At 34.9% G+C, this 17,882-nt stretch overlaps 2 protein-coding genes across 3 annotated transcripts; both read left to right on the top strand.

The window, feature by feature from the left end:
* Positions 1–498: 498 nt before the first annotated feature.
* Positions 499–9,168, top strand: LOC110815155 (Regulator of chromosome condensation (RCC1) family with FYVE zinc finger domain-containing protein). Of its 2 annotated transcripts, none has more exons than XM_088206257.1 (10): positions 499–864; positions 982–1,121; positions 2,494–2,580; positions 3,829–3,918; positions 4,094–4,180; positions 4,264–4,383; positions 4,581–6,680; positions 7,511–7,657; positions 8,019–8,527; positions 8,712–9,168. In XM_088206257.1, exons 2-10 carry the CDS (start codon positions 1,074–1,076, stop codon positions 8,866–8,868), a joined length of 3,345 nt encoding a protein of 1,114 aa, XP_088062383.1. In that variant the 5' UTR covers positions 499–864; positions 982–1,073; the 3' UTR covers positions 8,869–9,168. The 2 variants fall into 2 exon arrangements, with proteins under 2 accessions (XP_088062383.1, XP_088062381.1); XM_088206255.1 differs by having other exon boundaries at positions 499–887.
* A 5,938-nt stretch (positions 9,169–15,106) lies between these two features.
* Positions 15,107–17,071, top strand: MFL1 (Mitochondrial substrate carrier family protein). The gene has a single exon (XM_022042796.2). It carries the CDS (start codon positions 15,289–15,291, stop codon positions 16,594–16,596), a length of 1,308 nt encoding a protein of 435 aa, XP_021898488.1. The 5' UTR covers positions 15,107–15,288; the 3' UTR covers positions 16,597–17,071.
* Positions 17,072–17,882: the final 811 nt, after the last annotated feature.

Below are 17,882 nucleotides of genomic sequence, written 5' to 3'. Positions count from 1 at the left end.
GGCTCATCTTTATTTTCACGTTCGACCAACTGTATGATGCCACGTTTGATCTAAAAACCCGATCATACTACGCTAATAATAATAATAATACAAGGATAAACTGTGAGTCTGTGACTGCCATTAAAAAACACTGTGCTTTAAAAGTGATGAAGCAAAAGAAAATTATGAATCTTCTCCTGAAAAATTATTTTAAAATTTCTTTGAACTTTTTATTAAATAATAAAATTCTAAAATTAAAATCTCCACATTTAATCAGCCAATTACTTGATATATTTTACTAATTAGATTTAATTTAATTGAAATATTTTTTTTAAGGTTTGTAAAATTAAGTAGGATTAAAAAAATTAGAGTAGTGTAATTATGAACGCAGTTGCCTTGGAAATGTCTTCTCACATCTTTTCAATCCCAGGCGATTTGATGCTACTTTTCATAAATAAATAAATAAATATTAATAATAAAATCTTCTTTTCTTTTCTTTTTGTTTTCTCCTCTTTGACTCCCTCTGTACTTTTTTTTTTTTTTACACGGGTGACTTGCTTTGCCTCCGATTCTCTCTCCTCTTTCAGATTTCACATTCTCTCACCTCCTCCTCCTGTTTACTTCGCCTCCGGTTCGTCCGGTTCTTCGGCGTCCTTTCCTGTCGGGATTTTTTTGTCAGACTGCATACACTCTCCGTCGCCACACGACCTCTTCCATCCGCGGGGAAATTGCGTTTGGACAAAGTCAAAGAACAACTCTTCTTAGTCAAAACACTGCTTTTAACGTTTTCAGCTGCGATCACTTGGGCTTTCACTGTGATTCTTCAACGGAGTAGCTAGGGTTTCGGTTTTCGAGGGGAGTTGCAGATCTGCGTTGTTTGCCGAGGTAAAGGAGCAGTTTCGTTTTTGGTAAGGAATTTCTTTTCTTTGGTGTGAGGATTGGAGTCTTAGGTTATGGTGGTGATGATGGGGATTTGAGTGCTGAGGTGGATGGTTCGCGTAGGGACCAAGTGTTGTTTGCCGAGTATATGATGAACGGAGCTCCAGAGAGCGATCGGAGAGGGCGGTGGAGTTTTGGTAAATATTTCACATGGAATGGCAGATCTTGTTAGCTACGGTAATGCCGACCGTGACATTGAGCAGGTTCATCTCTCTCTCCTCTCTTGATACATTTCGTCCCATGAGCATATGCATTTAAATTGCAACCACGTTGACATTTTCTTTTACCAAACAGTCTATTTATTATTTCTTCTCCGCTTTGTTTTTTCATCATTTTCCGTGTAGATAGTTGTTTGATTATCGGTGAAGAAGTAAATAATGGAAATTTTAATGTCAAATTTTGGTTTTGATCAGTCTGTCTGAAAGGGAGCATTAGTTTGTAGTGATTATGTTTCTGTGATGGTATTGTTCCTTTGGCAATCAAGATTTCAACACTTAAGTTTCGGGGTGTTTTATTGGGGTTCCTTTTGGAAAAGTGTAAGGTTCTTTTCCCCCAAAATTTGCTGATAAATTACTGGTTCACCTGGTGGTCGTTGTGAAGCCTACTATGTCTCTCAGATGGGTCACGGTTTGAACTATCTGTATTCTGTCCATTTTGCAGCTGTTGAAAATAGGCTGGCATTTAGGGAAGTAATAATAGCTCAAACCAAGCATTCCACGTTTTGATGGTAGGCACTATTCTTGTAATTCGAAGAGGATGCTGTGTTGGTCATCCAATCATCTTTTTAAAAATAAATTTGGTTAAGACTTTAGTGCAGTTATACGTTAAAATGGTTAACTTAGTCTGTTAGGGTACTTGAAAAACGAGAATAGCATGGGAAGCATGAGCCAATACCTGATAGGAACGTTTCCTTGTTATTGAAAATTAGTTCTGATAGTGCATCTAAGGGAATATCTACTTTTCCACTGACCTGGAACTGGGATTTACTTTTCCACTGACCTGGAACTGGGATTTCTTTGTTCATTACTATGAAGGCACTCTCCTCTGGAAGGATTCATAATTCTGTAATTTTTGTTGGCAGACAAATGTAGATTTATGGTACTTATTTGCACCTCATTAGAATTGATTTATTTGCTAGTGTTTTAAGCAATAATGAGAGTTAGAAAAATGATTAGTCATCTAAATTTATTTCCCTGAAAAATGGTAAAATGATTAAAAAGTATAAATATTGGTTGTTTAGCTAACAATTTGTTAGAATGTAATTTTAAAGTTTACTGGAGGGTAGTTTAGTCTTATGTTGATTAAACAAACTCTTTTCTATCGCTTAGTAGTTCTCCTCTTTTTTAAAAAAAAAAAAAAACAATCCACATAGTTTTTCTCATAAAATAAGCCAATCAAAACTATCTTAGCCAGAAAGTGACTTTGAGACTATCATAGATCATAAAGTTTCAATTGAAATTAGATTCTTCATAGTCTCTGTGACTTTTAAATTTTTGCATGTTCTTTTTTTTTTCTAATACTTAGTGATCTATTATCTTATTCTAAGGTTGTAAATGCTTCTTCCACCTTTTGCAGGCATTAATTGCTTTGAAGAAGGGTGCTCAACTTTTGAAATATGGTCGCAAGGGAAAGCCAAAATTTTGCCCGTTCAGACTTTCAAATGTTAGTTTCCTTTAAAAGCATTTTCACTCTGCTTTGAGCAGTGAGGTGCTCCAATTGCTGCTTTAGATATTCCTTTTTTTTTCAACAGAAATCTGAATGTGCTCCAACAGTGAATTCTAAGTTTATTACTTCTAGTTGTTTAGTTAGCAGCCCGTATGGCGTACAGAGAAAATATAGAATAATTATGAAAACTAGTAGTTATGCTTTATTTATTTCAAATGACTCTTGTGCATATTAGAGGGAAAAAAATTGCTTATTTTAAGAGAGACAAATGCGTGGAAGTTTTGACTTTCTCCTTATTTTATTTTGGGTTCAAGTGGATATCTATTGCGTAAATAATACCAAAAAATAGAGTATAGAAAGCTTATGTGAGAAGAATTTTTTTCAGTTAGGAAAAACATCTGTTATTACTAACAAAATAATGGAAAAAGGACTTTCAATTTCATATTCTTAAAGTGCACATCATGTCCTTTTTCAACCTGTCAAGAATCTACTTATAGTCTCTTTTCATTTACTCTCCAATCAACAGAAATTTTTGTCAGGTCTAGATTGGACTAAAGAGACATTCTTCTTTCCTGTGAAAAGAAGATGGAGAAAGCCATCTCTTTGTCCTTGTTACGAAGGAAGTGAGGTGCTACTTCATATTGATTTTTTGTTTTTTCCCTTTGCTTTGGTGTTCCACCGACTCTTTTAGGAGGTTTCAAGAGGATGTCTTATCCTCCTGTAATAATTTTTCATCTCTTCTACAATGATATTTCTTTTTCTATAAAAATAGTTTACAAAATTAGAAAAATAAAACTCTGGAAAGAGGCTATGACAGAGAGCAATGTCCAAAAACTCCTTTTTCAGGCCCTAATTCAATACGTATTCAGTATAAAGTTGAATGTGTTTGTCCATCCACAATACACAACAGGCATCAGACACAGAAACAACTTGATGCAATCATCATTCAGTGCGTTGGTTAGATGGGTCAATCAGTACAAAGTAGAAGGTTTCTGTGTCTCACCATGCACTTTACTTGTTCTTTATTGGGTTTATTTGATTTACTATATCACTCCTTGATTTAGAAAACTTATGGTTCTAGTATTGATAGGCAACTCATTCGGTCACTTAAAGTTTTGATATATGTTGTTGTTTGTTTAGGTTTGCAATTGATTGCTTTCTGGTCATATTAGTTAGCATTAAATTCAGTTATTTTTTCTCATGTTCTTTGTAATCATCTAACTTTCTGGTGTATAAAAATCTCAGGATGAGACATCTTTGATCTGGATATCAAGTAATGGTGAAAGAAGTTTGAAGTTAGCTTCCGTCTCTAAAATTATTCCTGGACAAAGAACTGTAATATTTTTATCTTTGTTGCTTTAGATCATTGTAATATAGCACTAAGGGCATCTGGACATCTTATGCATGTAAAAAATGAGATGTTTCTAATCACTGTAATTGTCAAAATAGTATGTCATGTGTATTCTTCATTAATTCAATCTAAATTTTTATATCCTTAATTTTCTTCCAGGCTGTTTTCCAACGGTATCTACGTCCAGAAAAGGATTATTTATCTTTTTCTCTTATATACAACAACGAGAAGCGGTCACTTGATTTGGTTGGTGATGACACTCTTAATGTTCTATTTGTTTGCACTTGATTTTACTATTGTAACTATAGACATGTTTTGTTTTTTCCCAGATTTGCAAAGACAAAGTTGAGGCTGAGGTGTGGATTGCAGGCCTAAAAGCATTAATATCCTCTGGCCAAGGTGGGCGTTCAAAAATTGATGGTTGGAGCGACGGAGGCCTCTATCTTGATGTAAGTACTTAGGTTTTCCTCTATTTTCAGGGTATTTCTATGCTGCAGGATAAAATATATATCTGGTATTCATTTGAAAGTATTTTGCCTGGTTGTAAAAAAAGATGTTTCTAGTTAGTTAAGATAATTGTTTATGTCCTTTCTTTAGTAATATCAGTTATTTTATATAAAGCATACGCATTTTCAATTGATTTCAGGACAATAGAGACTTGACATCAAATAGTGCAAGTGACAGTTCTGTTAGTGCTGTACGAGATTTTAGTTCCCCTGAGGTTTCTGTCAGTTTCAATCCAAATACTTCGCCAAAGAGTTTTAGGCCTGAGAATCCTGTGCATCCTGAAAGGTCACATGTAGCATCAGATAGTATGAATATGCAAGTAAAAGGATCTGGTTCAGATGTGTTTCGGGTTAGTGTCTCTAGCGCCCCCAGCACTTCCAGTCATGGTTCTGCACCTGATGATTGTGATGCTCTAGGAGATGTATACATTTGGGGTGAGATCATATGCGATAATGTTTTTAAGGTTGGGGCTGATAGGAATACTAATTATGTGAGCACAAGAACAGATGTTCTGCTCCCCAGGCCATTAGAGTCCAATGTAGTATTGGATGTGCATCATATAGCCTGTGGTGTCAAGCATGCTGCATTGGTAACAAGGCAAGGTGAAGTTTTTACTTGGGGTGAAGAATCTGGAGGACGGCTTGGCCATGGTGTGGGGAAGGATGTTATTCAACCTCGTCTTATTGAATCTTTGGCAGTTACTACTGTTGATTTTGTTGCCTGTGGAGAGTTCCATACTTGTGCTGTTACAATGGCAGGGGAACTTTATACATGGGGAGATGGCACACATAATGCTGGGCTTCTTGGCCATGGCACCGATGTTAGTCACTGGATACCCAAGAGAATTTCAGGTCCTCTTGAAGGACTTCAAGTTGCTTCAGTTACTTGTGGTCCATGGCATACAGCACTGATAACATCAACAGGTCAGCTCTTTACATTTGGTGATGGAACGTTCGGTGTCTTGGGTCATGGAGACAGAGAAAATGTTTCATATCCAAGAGAAGTTGAATCTCTCTCAGGGTTGAGAACGATTGCTGTTGCATGTGGAGTTTGGCACACTGCTGCTGTGGTCGAGGTCATTGTTACACACTCCAGTGCAAGTGTTTCATCTGGAAAATTGTTTACTTGGGGTGACGGAGATAAAAATCGTCTTGGACATGGAGATAAAGAAGCTCGTCTTAAACCTACATGTGTACCAGCATTGATTGATTACAATTTTCACAAAATTGCATGTGGCCATAGTTTAACTGTTGGCTTGACTACATCGGGACGTGTTTTTACAATGGGAAGTACAGTTTATGGTCAACTTGGAAATCCCTATGCAGATGGAAAGTTACCATGCTTGGTAGAAGACAAGCTTTCAGGTGAATCAGTTGAAGAAATAGCTTGTGGTGCATATCACGTGGCAGTTTTAACATCTAGGAATGAAGTTTATACGTGGGGCAAAGGTGCTAATGGGAGGTTGGGTCATGGAGATATTGAAGATCGAAAAACAGCAACATTGGTTGATGCTTTAAAGGATAGACATGTTAAGTATATTGCTTGTGGTTCAAACTATACTGCAGCTATATGTCTTCATAAATGGGTGTCTGGTGCTGAGCAATCTCAGTGTTCAGCCTGTAGGCAGGCATTTGGGTTTACCAGAAAGAGGCATAACTGCTATAATTGTGGACTTGTGCATTGTCATGCATGCAGTTCCAGAAAAGCAATAAGAGCTGCATTGGCTCCAAATCCTGGGAAACCATATCGTGTATGTGATTCCTGTTTTGCTAAACTGAACAAAGTGTCAGAAGCTGGTAACAACAGGAAGAATGCTGTGCCACGCCTTTCAGGTGAGAACAAAGACAGGTTGGACAAGGCTGAGATAAGGTTGTCCAAGTCAGCACTGCCTTCTAATTTGGATTTGATTAAGCAGTTGGATAGCAAAGCAGCTAGACAGGGAAAGAAGGCTGACACTTTCTCCCTTGTTCGCACATCTCAAGCACCTTCTTTGCTACAGTTGAAAGATGTTGTTTTGTCTACTGCTATAGATTTGCAACGAACAGGTCCTAAGCCCGTGCTGACACCATCTGGAGTAAGTTCCAGATCTGTTTCACCTTTTTCAAGGAGACCTAGTCCTCCTCGTTCTGCTACCCCAGTCCCCACAACTTCAGGACTCTCTTTTTCCAAAAGTATAACAGATAGTCTGAAGAAAACAAATGAACTTCTGAATCAAGAGGTGCTGAAATTGCGTGGACAGGTATGGTCACTGAAGTTCTTTCATTTTTTTGTTCCATTTCCTTTTTCCTTCATCCCCCTTCCTTTTCTAGGGAATGGGAGTAATGGTTGAAAATCAGAGAGCAGTTAGAGTCGTTTATTTGGTACTTATAGTAACTGAGTCTTTTCTTCAAATCTTCCTATTTAGTGATGTAATCAGCAGTGTGTCTGTTTTAGGTGCCGAGAAGCAACTTACTGTAAGAAGCACATTTTGTTTAAGATTTATTTATTTCTTTGTATTTCAAATATTGGCTTAAATTGCATATTTTCTTAATATATGTACTTATTATCCCATAGAATTGTTTTTATATAAATCAATAAATATTTTTTTCAATAATTTTATTTTTTTCAAACATGTAACTTATCTTTTAAAAACCATAACCTAGATGCACTTCATTTCTTTATAGCAGTAACAGTGAGTTGGGTTGATTTTTTTATTTAGTTGTTAATCAATTCTTAATTCTATTTCTCATGTTAGTTTTAGCATGCATAACTAGAGGATAGGTTGTGTTTGAGTTACCACCAGACCAACTTTTTCTTAATGTTGGGAGGTAAACACCTACCTTAAAAGGCAGGAACTAAATTTTTGAACAGTGGTAACTCAGGTGTGTAAATCAGGTTTAAGTTATGCATATTATGACTAATATGTGAATCAGAACTAGGAATTGGCTAGGAAATTAATGGAAGATGAACCAAACACAAATTAAGTGTTTTAAGGATATTTGTTTTAGCAATTCCAAATACCCAATTAATGTGGAGCCAAATTGTAAGCACCTTTATTTGAGTGCTAATGCAATCATGGCTCTGATTCAGGTTGAGAGCCTCAGACAGAAGTGTGAGCTTCAAGAATTGGAGCTTCAGAAGTCAGCAAAGAAAGTGCAGGAAGCTATGGTCCTAGCCGCGGAGGAGTCTGCTAAATCAAAAGCTGCAAAAGAAGTTATAAAGTCACTTACATCACAGGTGACTTCTGCTTAATATTGTTTTCAGTTATTAATTTTTTACTACTTGTGAACTGGTCATCTCAAAATTAATTAATATTTAGTTTACGCTTGCCTTTTCTTACAAGTTAGAATGATAATTTTTATTGATTTTAATAAAAATTTGTTTTCCTTGAAAATTAAGACAGTAATGGTTACACGAGTGCTCGTTAGTGTGCCTATCTTTTCCTCTGCAAGACATAATTACATACATCGAGTAGATGATTTATAAGCTTTTTTTTTGGGTTTTAAAACTACTTTTGCAAGTTTCTTCTGCTTGTTTTGGGTCTTCCTCAATGAATTGGCCTTTCTCTCAGCTAAAGATTCTTATTCTATTGTTCCAGCTCAAGGATATGGCTGAGAGGCTGCCACCTGGGGTTTATGATAATGATAGCATAAGACCCATTTACCTACCCAATGGCTTAGAGCCCAATGGTATTCATTTCCTGGATTCAAATGGAGAAAGACATTCAAGGTCTGATTCAATCAGCAGTTCTTTTCTTTCTTCGCCCACAGGAATGGACTCTGCTTCACTAAATGGAACTCGAGGTAGCCACCAAATGCTTAAGGATCCGCCTGGTGCCAATGGAACAGATGATCATCCAGATGTGAGACTTCAAAATGGCAGTGGTGTGCTTCAAGCGAGCAGTAGTAGTCTATCACATGCTGCTGAGGGAAAGGAATCTGTACCTTTCCAAGATGGCGAGAATGGTTTGAAAGCTAGGAGTTCCACACTGACTGTAAACAGCAATCAAGTAGAGGCTGAGTGGATTGAACAGTATGAGCCTGGTGTATATATAACTCTCGTGGCCCTACGAGATGGAACTAGAGATCTCAAGCGAGTGCGCTTCAGGTAATTTTTGTATATTTGAATTGAATTTGGTCATAAGCGGCATGAAAAGGTCATATGCTTGTCGCGTCTGGTCCTCTACCATATATTTGAGATGCTTTTGACTACCATGATTTGGTTTTATTTGGTTTAAAATTTTACTTAAAAGTTAATAATGGCAACTCTGAAATTGTTGTTGGCTTTGCAGCCGAAGAAGATTTGGGGAGCACCAAGCAGAGACTTGGTGGTCAGAGAATAGGGAAAAGGTGTATGAAAGGTACAATGTTCGTGGGTCAGATAGAACTTCCGCGTCTTCTCAGGCAGCTCGCAGATCCGAAGGAGCCCTCTCCCCTTCCCAAGTGTAGCAAGAAAGTGTAGATGTGTTCGTCACTTAGCTCATTTTGTACTAATGATCATGAAGGATCCAAGCACACGGCAGCGTCTAGTTTAAGGCAGAAAAACTTCCCATCCCCTCCCCCATCAATTTTTCTTTTTTAATTTCTTTCTGGGTTCTATTGTTATCGCCCCCGCCCCCCCTCATTTTTTCAGTACCCCTTCCTGATGGTTATTAATTTATTTCGTTTCTTCTATTCAATCTCTGGGTAACGCCCTTCTTACATATCTGTTGTATCGTAGTGTATATAAAATCCTCAACTTTGAGATAAGTCCCCGCAAGAAAAGCTTTTGTTCCTTGCTTTTGTGGGCGCTTTTACTTTTTGTTTTTGTCCGTCCCGTTTTCTTGGCCAAGGAAAAAGGGGATCAAACTAGCAGACTCTAGAGTGCTACGATCATAGATCTTTTATTTATACCTACTGAGGAAAAGAATTATAAAAACACTTCATTTTCACATGAAAATTTTAAATTATGAAGTTCTTTCCCATCAAATTACTGCGAATTTATATTGTATTTTAATTTTAATTTCCACAAAACCAAAATTCGAAACTAAATTCAATCTGATTGTATTCTTTCTTTTAAATAAAATTTTTTAAATTTCTTATATCTATTCTAATTATAAGAATTTACTTATCACGAAATGTTTTTATTTTTCAAAACCATAATAGATTTTACCTCATATTGATTATGCAATTGAACTAATACAGTATTGGAGTAAGTCACTGATCTTATTTAAAAAAATACTATAATTCAATCTATCACTAATCTATATTATATATTTACAAAATCGGATTTACTCTCTCATAATTTTTGTTCTCTTTTAGTTATAATTTTACATTTCTTATTTTACCTCAATTAAGTAAGAAATTTCTACATTTTCTATTAGCTATTATAAAGTTGTATATTCCAGATCTATATAAATAACATTTATATTCACTTGTCAACAAAAAATCAACATCCACTTTTATACATGCTTACAAATATGATATTAAATTATACATTTACAAATGTTTTTTTTTTTTTTTACATTTTTAAATTTATTTTATAGTCGTGTTTATACCAACCATTAGCTAAAGAAAATTGTATCATCATCGGATACTTTAGAATTGAATGCTTCTCCCTTTCGGCTATAAGTTATGACCAAACCCACATAGAAGCTTCCCAGACCGACCTTTGACCTTGTTCGCCATTTTTTTGGTCTTGAAAACAACCATCATGTTCTCATGGCTACCTAAAGGGTCACCTGAATTCCACAACTTTTAACTAATTATCCCTTTTTTTCCAAACTCAAATTAAAGGAAAATATAAACACTATACCCTAAGTTTGTAATTTTCATTTAATTTACCCATAACTTTTACTTTAATTTAATTTACGGTATCCGATGTTCTCTATGTATATGTTTATATTTTCCAAGGCCGTTGAACTAATCCACAAGAATAGAAGAGAAAAGAAAAGGAAGTATACTAGATTGTGATTGACACTTTGATGAAGCACACAAATTTTGATTTAAAAGAAGAAAAACAGAAGTAATTATCAGATTTGTGAATGTAGTTAAAATAAAAATCACCCCCTTTTAATGTCAAAAAATTTTAAAAAAAAATGTTATTGTGTCAAATATGTAATTCAATTAATAAATAAATGTGTAATATTCAAACCCATTCAGAAGATAGATTATGTAACAAGCATGCACATAATATATATATACCACAATTCATGTATATATATCAGATCACGTCAGCTTTACTCAATTCATGACTATGCATATATCCACTGTTTCATGGCAAGCACGCATATTCAGCGTCCAATATCTCTACTCTACGTCCAAACGGCGACGTATTTAGGGATATATAGAGATTTTTCTTTTGATTGATCGACCCAGAAAACTAATTGAAGTAGCAGGAGTTGCTCATGTAATGATCATCATATATATATATATATATATATATATATATATATATATACTGTCTGGCACGTTAAGCTGCATGTTACTCACTCACTATTATTTATCTTATTTAAATATATATCCAATTTTAAATTCGGACTCTTTGTCAAATATTTATTGTTTTTTTCTTTTACAAGAATATTTTGTATCAATCTTGAATATAGTAAAATTCATTACAGCTAACGTGATGCAATTGTTAATATAATCTATATATGTATATATAATTATCATTAGGGCAAAAAGGATCATGGGGTACATATTACATAGATATGACGTACGTACATACCCTTGAAGGAGCACTGCTCCTGAAAACGAAAATGCGGAGGAACAGAGAAAAAGAGAAGATGAAAGAGGAACCAATCCCATATTTACACATATATAAATATATATAACATAGATATGTATATAATCAGTGTACTTGAAATTAATGTTCATGGAAATGATGAGTCTGAACTCTGTAATCCAACGTAGTTGTGATGCTTGGAAGGAGCAGAAGGCGGGATGGGCATTCCTTTTGGCAAGCAGGCTGAGAGAGAACTGGACTGAGTCGTGGACCGAGTCGGACTCACCTTGAACAGTTGAGTAGCAGTGTGTCGTGACCCATGAGTTTCAGACACCAAAAGCACCAGCAGCAATACCACCATTCTTATACTTCCCATAAAATACCTCTGTTTAATCAACATGAACTAGCACAAGAGTTGGAGGAGCAAGAATATCACCCTCAATATTGGTTTGGTCTGTTTTTTTCTTTTTCTCCGAAACAAAGAAATGTAGTAGAAGTGTATGTATATGTGTACATATAAAAGACATTTGAAAGAGAGGACAGTGAGGAAATGTGGAAACATGGAGAAATAAATGCTGGGTCATGTACTGTAACATTGACATCTTATTCACAGGGTTGCCGGTGATCGCCAAGGATGTTCAAATTATAAATTAATATTAACTATAAGAAGTCACGCTTTTGACATATAAATAGAAATATGTCCTGATTGCTTTTTAAGTCTTTTCAATCCGGGTCTTCGGGGATGTGTTTTCAAATATATGTAAATATATATACATATATTATATGAAATCAAAGACCAAAAAGGTAGGCCAAAATTTCACCAGAGGGTATAAACTTGGTGAAATAGCCCATGTGTTTGTTATATTAAAAATTAAATCTTAAATACATGCACCAACTAGATTTGGAGATTATTGCTAACGAAATAATTTCAAACAATTTACAAATTATCTTAAAAACTATATAATATTTATAAAATCAAAATGCACAATGTTAAATTTATCTTAATTGGGTGGCTGTGATAACTACGCCGATAGAAAAAAAAAATTATCGTATTACTTATTTATTCTTTGGTGCATAAATTTTTTTTGTTTTTTTTGTTTTTACATAGGATTAAGTATGATGGTAAGATTTATAGAGCCAAAATTACACACGTAACATCTCTAATTTCTCACTTTATATTTGCTGATGATAATACAATTTTTGATCGTGTGAAAGTACAGGAACTAGGGCAGTATAATATATCTTGAAAGACATTAGGTCGAAATCATAAATTTACAAAAGTTTTATACACTCTTATCAAATGAGTTTACTTATATAAAAAAAAAAAAAAAAACAGCAACTCAACACTTTGTTAAGGGTTTATAGTGTTGATACACATTATAAGTTCTTGGGTTTGTTTACTATGTTGGGTAGGTCTCTAAATGAGATGTTTGAGTATTTTACTGACAGATTGACAAAGAGACTATAGAAATTGGATCGACCAACTTTATCAAAAGCATGTCAGAAAACTATAATTAAACAGTGGCTTACTCTATTCCTATAAATGTTATGGATTTTTCTTATTTCCCAAATTCAAGTCAATAAATGGAGAGATGGGTAACAGGTTTCTAGTGGAGAGCATAAAAGGTAAACCAAGTATTCACTAGTTTCGGTAAGCACTTTCATGCTCCCCAAAAACAGTAAGGGGCTTAGGGTTTTGGGGCTTACACTACTTTAACAAAAGATGTTGGTCAAATAAACGTGGTTTATTGTATAACACTAAACCTCGTTTATCTCAGTTATTAGTAGTCGATATTACCGCCAAAGAGGGTTTATGAATGCATCAAGTTCAAATGATTCTAAGCAAGATTGAAGAATTGGAAACAAGTAAAGATTGTTGCTCTTTTAATAGTAATCTAGGCAACACAATGTCAATGGTTCCTACATCATGATTACCTCCATCCTATGACGTGTATAAGAGTAATTGTGATGTATTTATTGAGGACAATGGCTTATTAAACTTGGATATTGTATATAAAAAATTTGACAAAGTTATTGCTTTTATAACTAAGAGACGTTCGAAAACACCATTATCGATAGATGTGACTAACATTTGGACAAATGTTATGTAAATTACAAGTGATACAGTCATTAGAATTAGAATTTATTCAAAATAAAAAAGAATGCATAGAGAATCTATTTTATACTCATTTCAAATGTATATTTAACTTAGAAGTGAATTTATTGATTAATAATATACTCTTTAATTTTCATTTATTTTTATACGTATCTTCTATGTGGATTTCTAAAGACTTAAATTTGGTTGCTTATGTCTTATTAAATAGAACACATTCTACTCTAAACAGTAGTTTCGTAACTCAAGAACTTCATACTCTCTTTAATTTATTTGCTTGTATAAGATGAAGTTTACAATATTCTAAGTTATGTTATTTTCCATTTTACTATAAAAAATTTGTTTGGTTCCACTCGAGTAATCCGAGACCGAAGACAGATCAAATATTTTAACTTGAAATGTTAATGTAACATTATATTTATCTTATGTAACATATGAAATAAAATAAAGTTATTAGACAATTAAAAAAAAAAAAGTCTAAAGACCCAATTAATGGCCGACTATTAATGGGGGAGTATTTTGAAGGGTGTATAGTTGAAATTAGTCCCACACAACATGCGAAGTTGTCCCTTACAGATCCCTGTAAGTAGGATTATTTTCCTCTCAATTGTCTCCAAAGTAAAGGGTACCCTTCAAATCAACCAGACAAGCTGTGTGTGTCTCTCTTTTCTCCTACTTTTCAGAACCCCCTCCCTCGGCTACTCGTGTTTTATTAAATATTGTCTATATTTTCCTCGAGAAGTAATAAATACAGTGGGGGGCATACCCAACTGACCTAATATTAGGAGCTTCCATCAAGACAAGACCTTACCAGATTCAGATTTTCATTTCAACACCCCGTCGAGCAGAAAGCCATAAATGTTGACGCGAACATGTAAATCAATTGGTCAACTAATAAACTACTAATCAAATCACTAAAATAGTACCTTTAATTCATTCATTTAATAACCAGTTTAGTTATAATAAGTACCAGTGAATAATTTGTTTGTGGGGTTACGAATTTAGATTAAGGCGTGAAGCATGAGAAACGTTGTCGGATCAAATGGACTCTCGGCGCCATGTGTAGTAAGTTGATAATTTATTATGTTAGCATGGTATTGGTAGCTTTCATCTTAATTTATTATTAGACACTAAAATAATTTACTCTTGCATCTACAAGAATCTTTTTCCTTTTTTAATATTAGTCATGAACTAAATTAATTTCTCTACTAACAATAATACCTGTGGTGTAAGTCAATATATTTATACGAGCACACAGCTTAAAGGCAAATACATGAGAATACGACTCATCAATTAAACCATGTATGGGTGCTTCAAATCGAGAACAAAATATTTTTTTATAACGTTAGAAACTAACTAAATCGAGTTAATATCGTTGGTTTAATTACTATTATTTTTTTATTTAAAAACTTATTAAAATGAGATCGTATAAAGTTTTAAATAAGTTTTATTAATATATTTTCTTTGCATTTCAATTTCAAATGACAATAAATATTTTATAAAAATAAAATAATACTTTAAAAGAAAAATTAATGACTCGAGTCACCCATTTATACAAAAATTATATTGATTTTTTATTATTTTAGATGGAATTTTTATTATTTCTTAATTAAATTAAGTATATTTTTTAAAATAAATAAATAAATAACATAATATATTTCAAATTGTTTCAGGCACAGATTAATTGAGGGGTTATAATACAGCTGTAGTGAAAATCTATCTGAAAAATATTTGCTTTCTTTCTCATTTCTCTTGAATGGGGAAGTGAAATTAAATGTAGAATTCATCTGGGAATTCAAAATTCTTTTAATTAAAATATGTGAATTTTTTAATAATTTAAAAATATATATTGAACTTAAAAAAATAAATTTCCTTATGTCGTGAGGCAGCCCTTCTTCCCTTCTAGTTTTAAAACCAGTCATTGAACTCAGCCGATGCCAGACGAGCATGAGCACGGAGCATCTGCTGTTCGATTACCTGGCTCTCTTACGGCCACATCCCATAAAGTCTACCAGAGAGAGAGGGAGAGAGAATCGACCGAGGAAACTTCACCATGGAGGCAAGACTCTCTGCAACTCTTGGCCTCTCATCTCCGGATCCTAATAACCATCTTCTTCTCGTTAGCTTTCCTTCCCTCGTAACTCAATTCCGTGCACTGTCAACTCAAAACTCAAACATTCTTCCCCAGAACAGTTCTCTCGCTTTTGCCTCAATCTCTGTTTCAACAGATCCCCAAATCAAACCCAGATTCTTAAATTGGCTCAGACCCACCTTAAAACCCCGCCCTAAATCCAGAAAATGCGAAGAACCCACTAATAGTTGTAACAGATCTATCCCTCTTGCGTCTACTGCAGTTTCCACAGAGACTATAACCACACCCAAATTCCCGAAATGGCTAAAACCCACGTCAAGAGACAGGCCCCGAATCCAATCCCTCATGAAAAACCTTTCAGTCTTTGAACGAGCCCTCCTCGGCGCAGGTGCCGGTGGTATAGCTGGTGCATTTACTTATGTGTGCTTGCTCCCGCTTGATGCCATCAAAACCAAGATGCAAACGAAGGGTGCATCTCAGCTTTATAGCAGCACATTTGATGCCATCGTAAAAACTTTCCAAACAAAGGGGGTTATGGGGTTTTATAGTGGAATATCCGCCGTAATTGTTGGCTCGACTGCTTCTTCTGCTGTGTATTTCGGGACATGTGAGTTTGGGAAGTCCATTTTGTCCAAATTGGACCAATTCCCCTCTCTGCTGATCCCTCCTACTGCTGGTGCTATGGGCAATATCGTTTCCTCTGCGATCATGGTGCCTAAAGAGTTGATCATACAGCGAATGCAAGCTGGAGCTAAGGGGAGATCATGGCAAGTTCTGATGAACATATTAGAGAAAGATGGTATTCTGGGTCTTTATGCAGGCTACTCTGCTACATTGTTGAGGAATTTGCCTGCCGGGGTGTTGAGTTATTCCTCGTTTGAGTACTTAAAAGCTGCGGTTTTGAGCAGAACTGGGAAGAGTAATTTAGAGCCAATACAGAGCGTGTGCTGTGGTGCATTGGCTGGAGCAATATCTGCCTCTCTAACTACGCCCCTTGATGTGGTGAAGACAAGGTTGATGACTCAGGCTCAGGGGGAGGCGGTGAATAAAGTTGCAGCCGTAATGTACAGTGGCGTAGCAGCCACTGTGAAGCAAATTTTGAAGGAGGAAGGATGGATTGGATTGACTAGTGGGATGGGGCCTAGAGTCGTCCATAGTGCTTGTTTCTCTGCGCTGGGGTATTTTGCTTTTGAGACAGCTAGGCTTACGATTTTACATCAGTATTTGAAGCAGAAGGAGCTGCGTGCAATGGATGTCACTCCTGCATGATTTAGTTGCCCTGACTTGGCTCTCCGATCAAATGGGCTGTACCGTTGGTGATATCTCTAATCCCCATATTATTAGTCTGCATATCTATTTCCTGTCAAAACAAATTTTCTGTTGTTGGATTTCTACTCACAGCATTTTTGGTGGTACATGTTTAATAATACTTGTTCTTTCTGCCTTTTGGTTTCCTAGTCCATTGCGCTGATAGTGTCAGTTGATAAATACATCAAGATGTGAAGTTAGGATGATTGGAATAATATATGATTCATCACTTCTAGGTTTTGTAATATGTACATCACTTGTAGATTTTGTTTTAAACAACTGAACAAGGAAACCTCATTTTATTTTGTAAACAAATTGAATCAGCAATTAGTATGCAAATGAATTGTGATGTATGAAACAGGTCATCATTGTTTGGAAGCATTTTATGGAACTATAGTTGCCATTATATTGTAAAATACAGTTAAGAGCACCTCCAGTTCTTTTCTCCTCTAAATTTTCAAGTTCATTTCCTAGTTTATTGAATTTGATTGTATTGAAATGCATTTGTTCAATTTCATATGCATTATTTAAACATGAGCTCCATAATTTTGGATGGTGCTAACTTAAAATTTGGATTTGCACAAGAATCCACATTTTTTCTTTTGTGGAGTAAAGTTGTTCCAAGGATATTGTGTAAACTAATTCTTCTCACTATGTTGGTCTACTAAGTATCTTAAGTAGTCAATTTGCATAAAAATCTAAGCCATGTCATGAAAGATGAAGGTCTATTTTGTGTTGTCTGTTTCAGTTTTAGAGACTTGTTAGTGGAAGTTCTTGAAATGCCACCGGGAAGTATATTCTATTGAATGTTCATATATTGTGGCCGGTGGCTAGTTTTAATATAGAACATTTTAATGGTTACAAATTGATGAGGGTGTTTGGATTGTTTAAAAACAGCTTTAAGCTGGTTTGATTTTAAAAAACAGCCTGAAAGTGTTCATTTGCACTCTAAAAGACTAAAAGCTACTGGTTTTAAAGTCAAAATTAAAAAGCTGTTGAGACTAGATTTTCTTTTTCATGACTTTAAGTTGTCAATTGAAAGCTCATTTGATGACATTACAGACCGAATTGCCTCCAAATAACCTTGAAATTACATTAGACCAGTTTTTACCTACAAGAGAGATGAATTATTATTCATCATTTTTTTAGATTTGAGGTCAAAATTTTCCTAACACTAAACACTTGGAAATGTATTAGACTATAGAAGTCATGTATACATATATATATATATATATGATGAAGTATCT

Source organism: Carica papaya, chromosome 1 (genome assembly GCF_054855325.1).
Source record: "Carica papaya isolate Zhongbai chromosome 1, ASM5485532v1, whole genome shotgun sequence".
In the NCBI taxonomy this organism is placed as follows: Eukaryota; Viridiplantae; Streptophyta; class Magnoliopsida; order Brassicales; family Caricaceae; genus Carica; species Carica papaya.
Note: the sequence above shows the minus strand (reverse complement) of the source record. Positions and strands in the feature narration are given on the sequence as shown.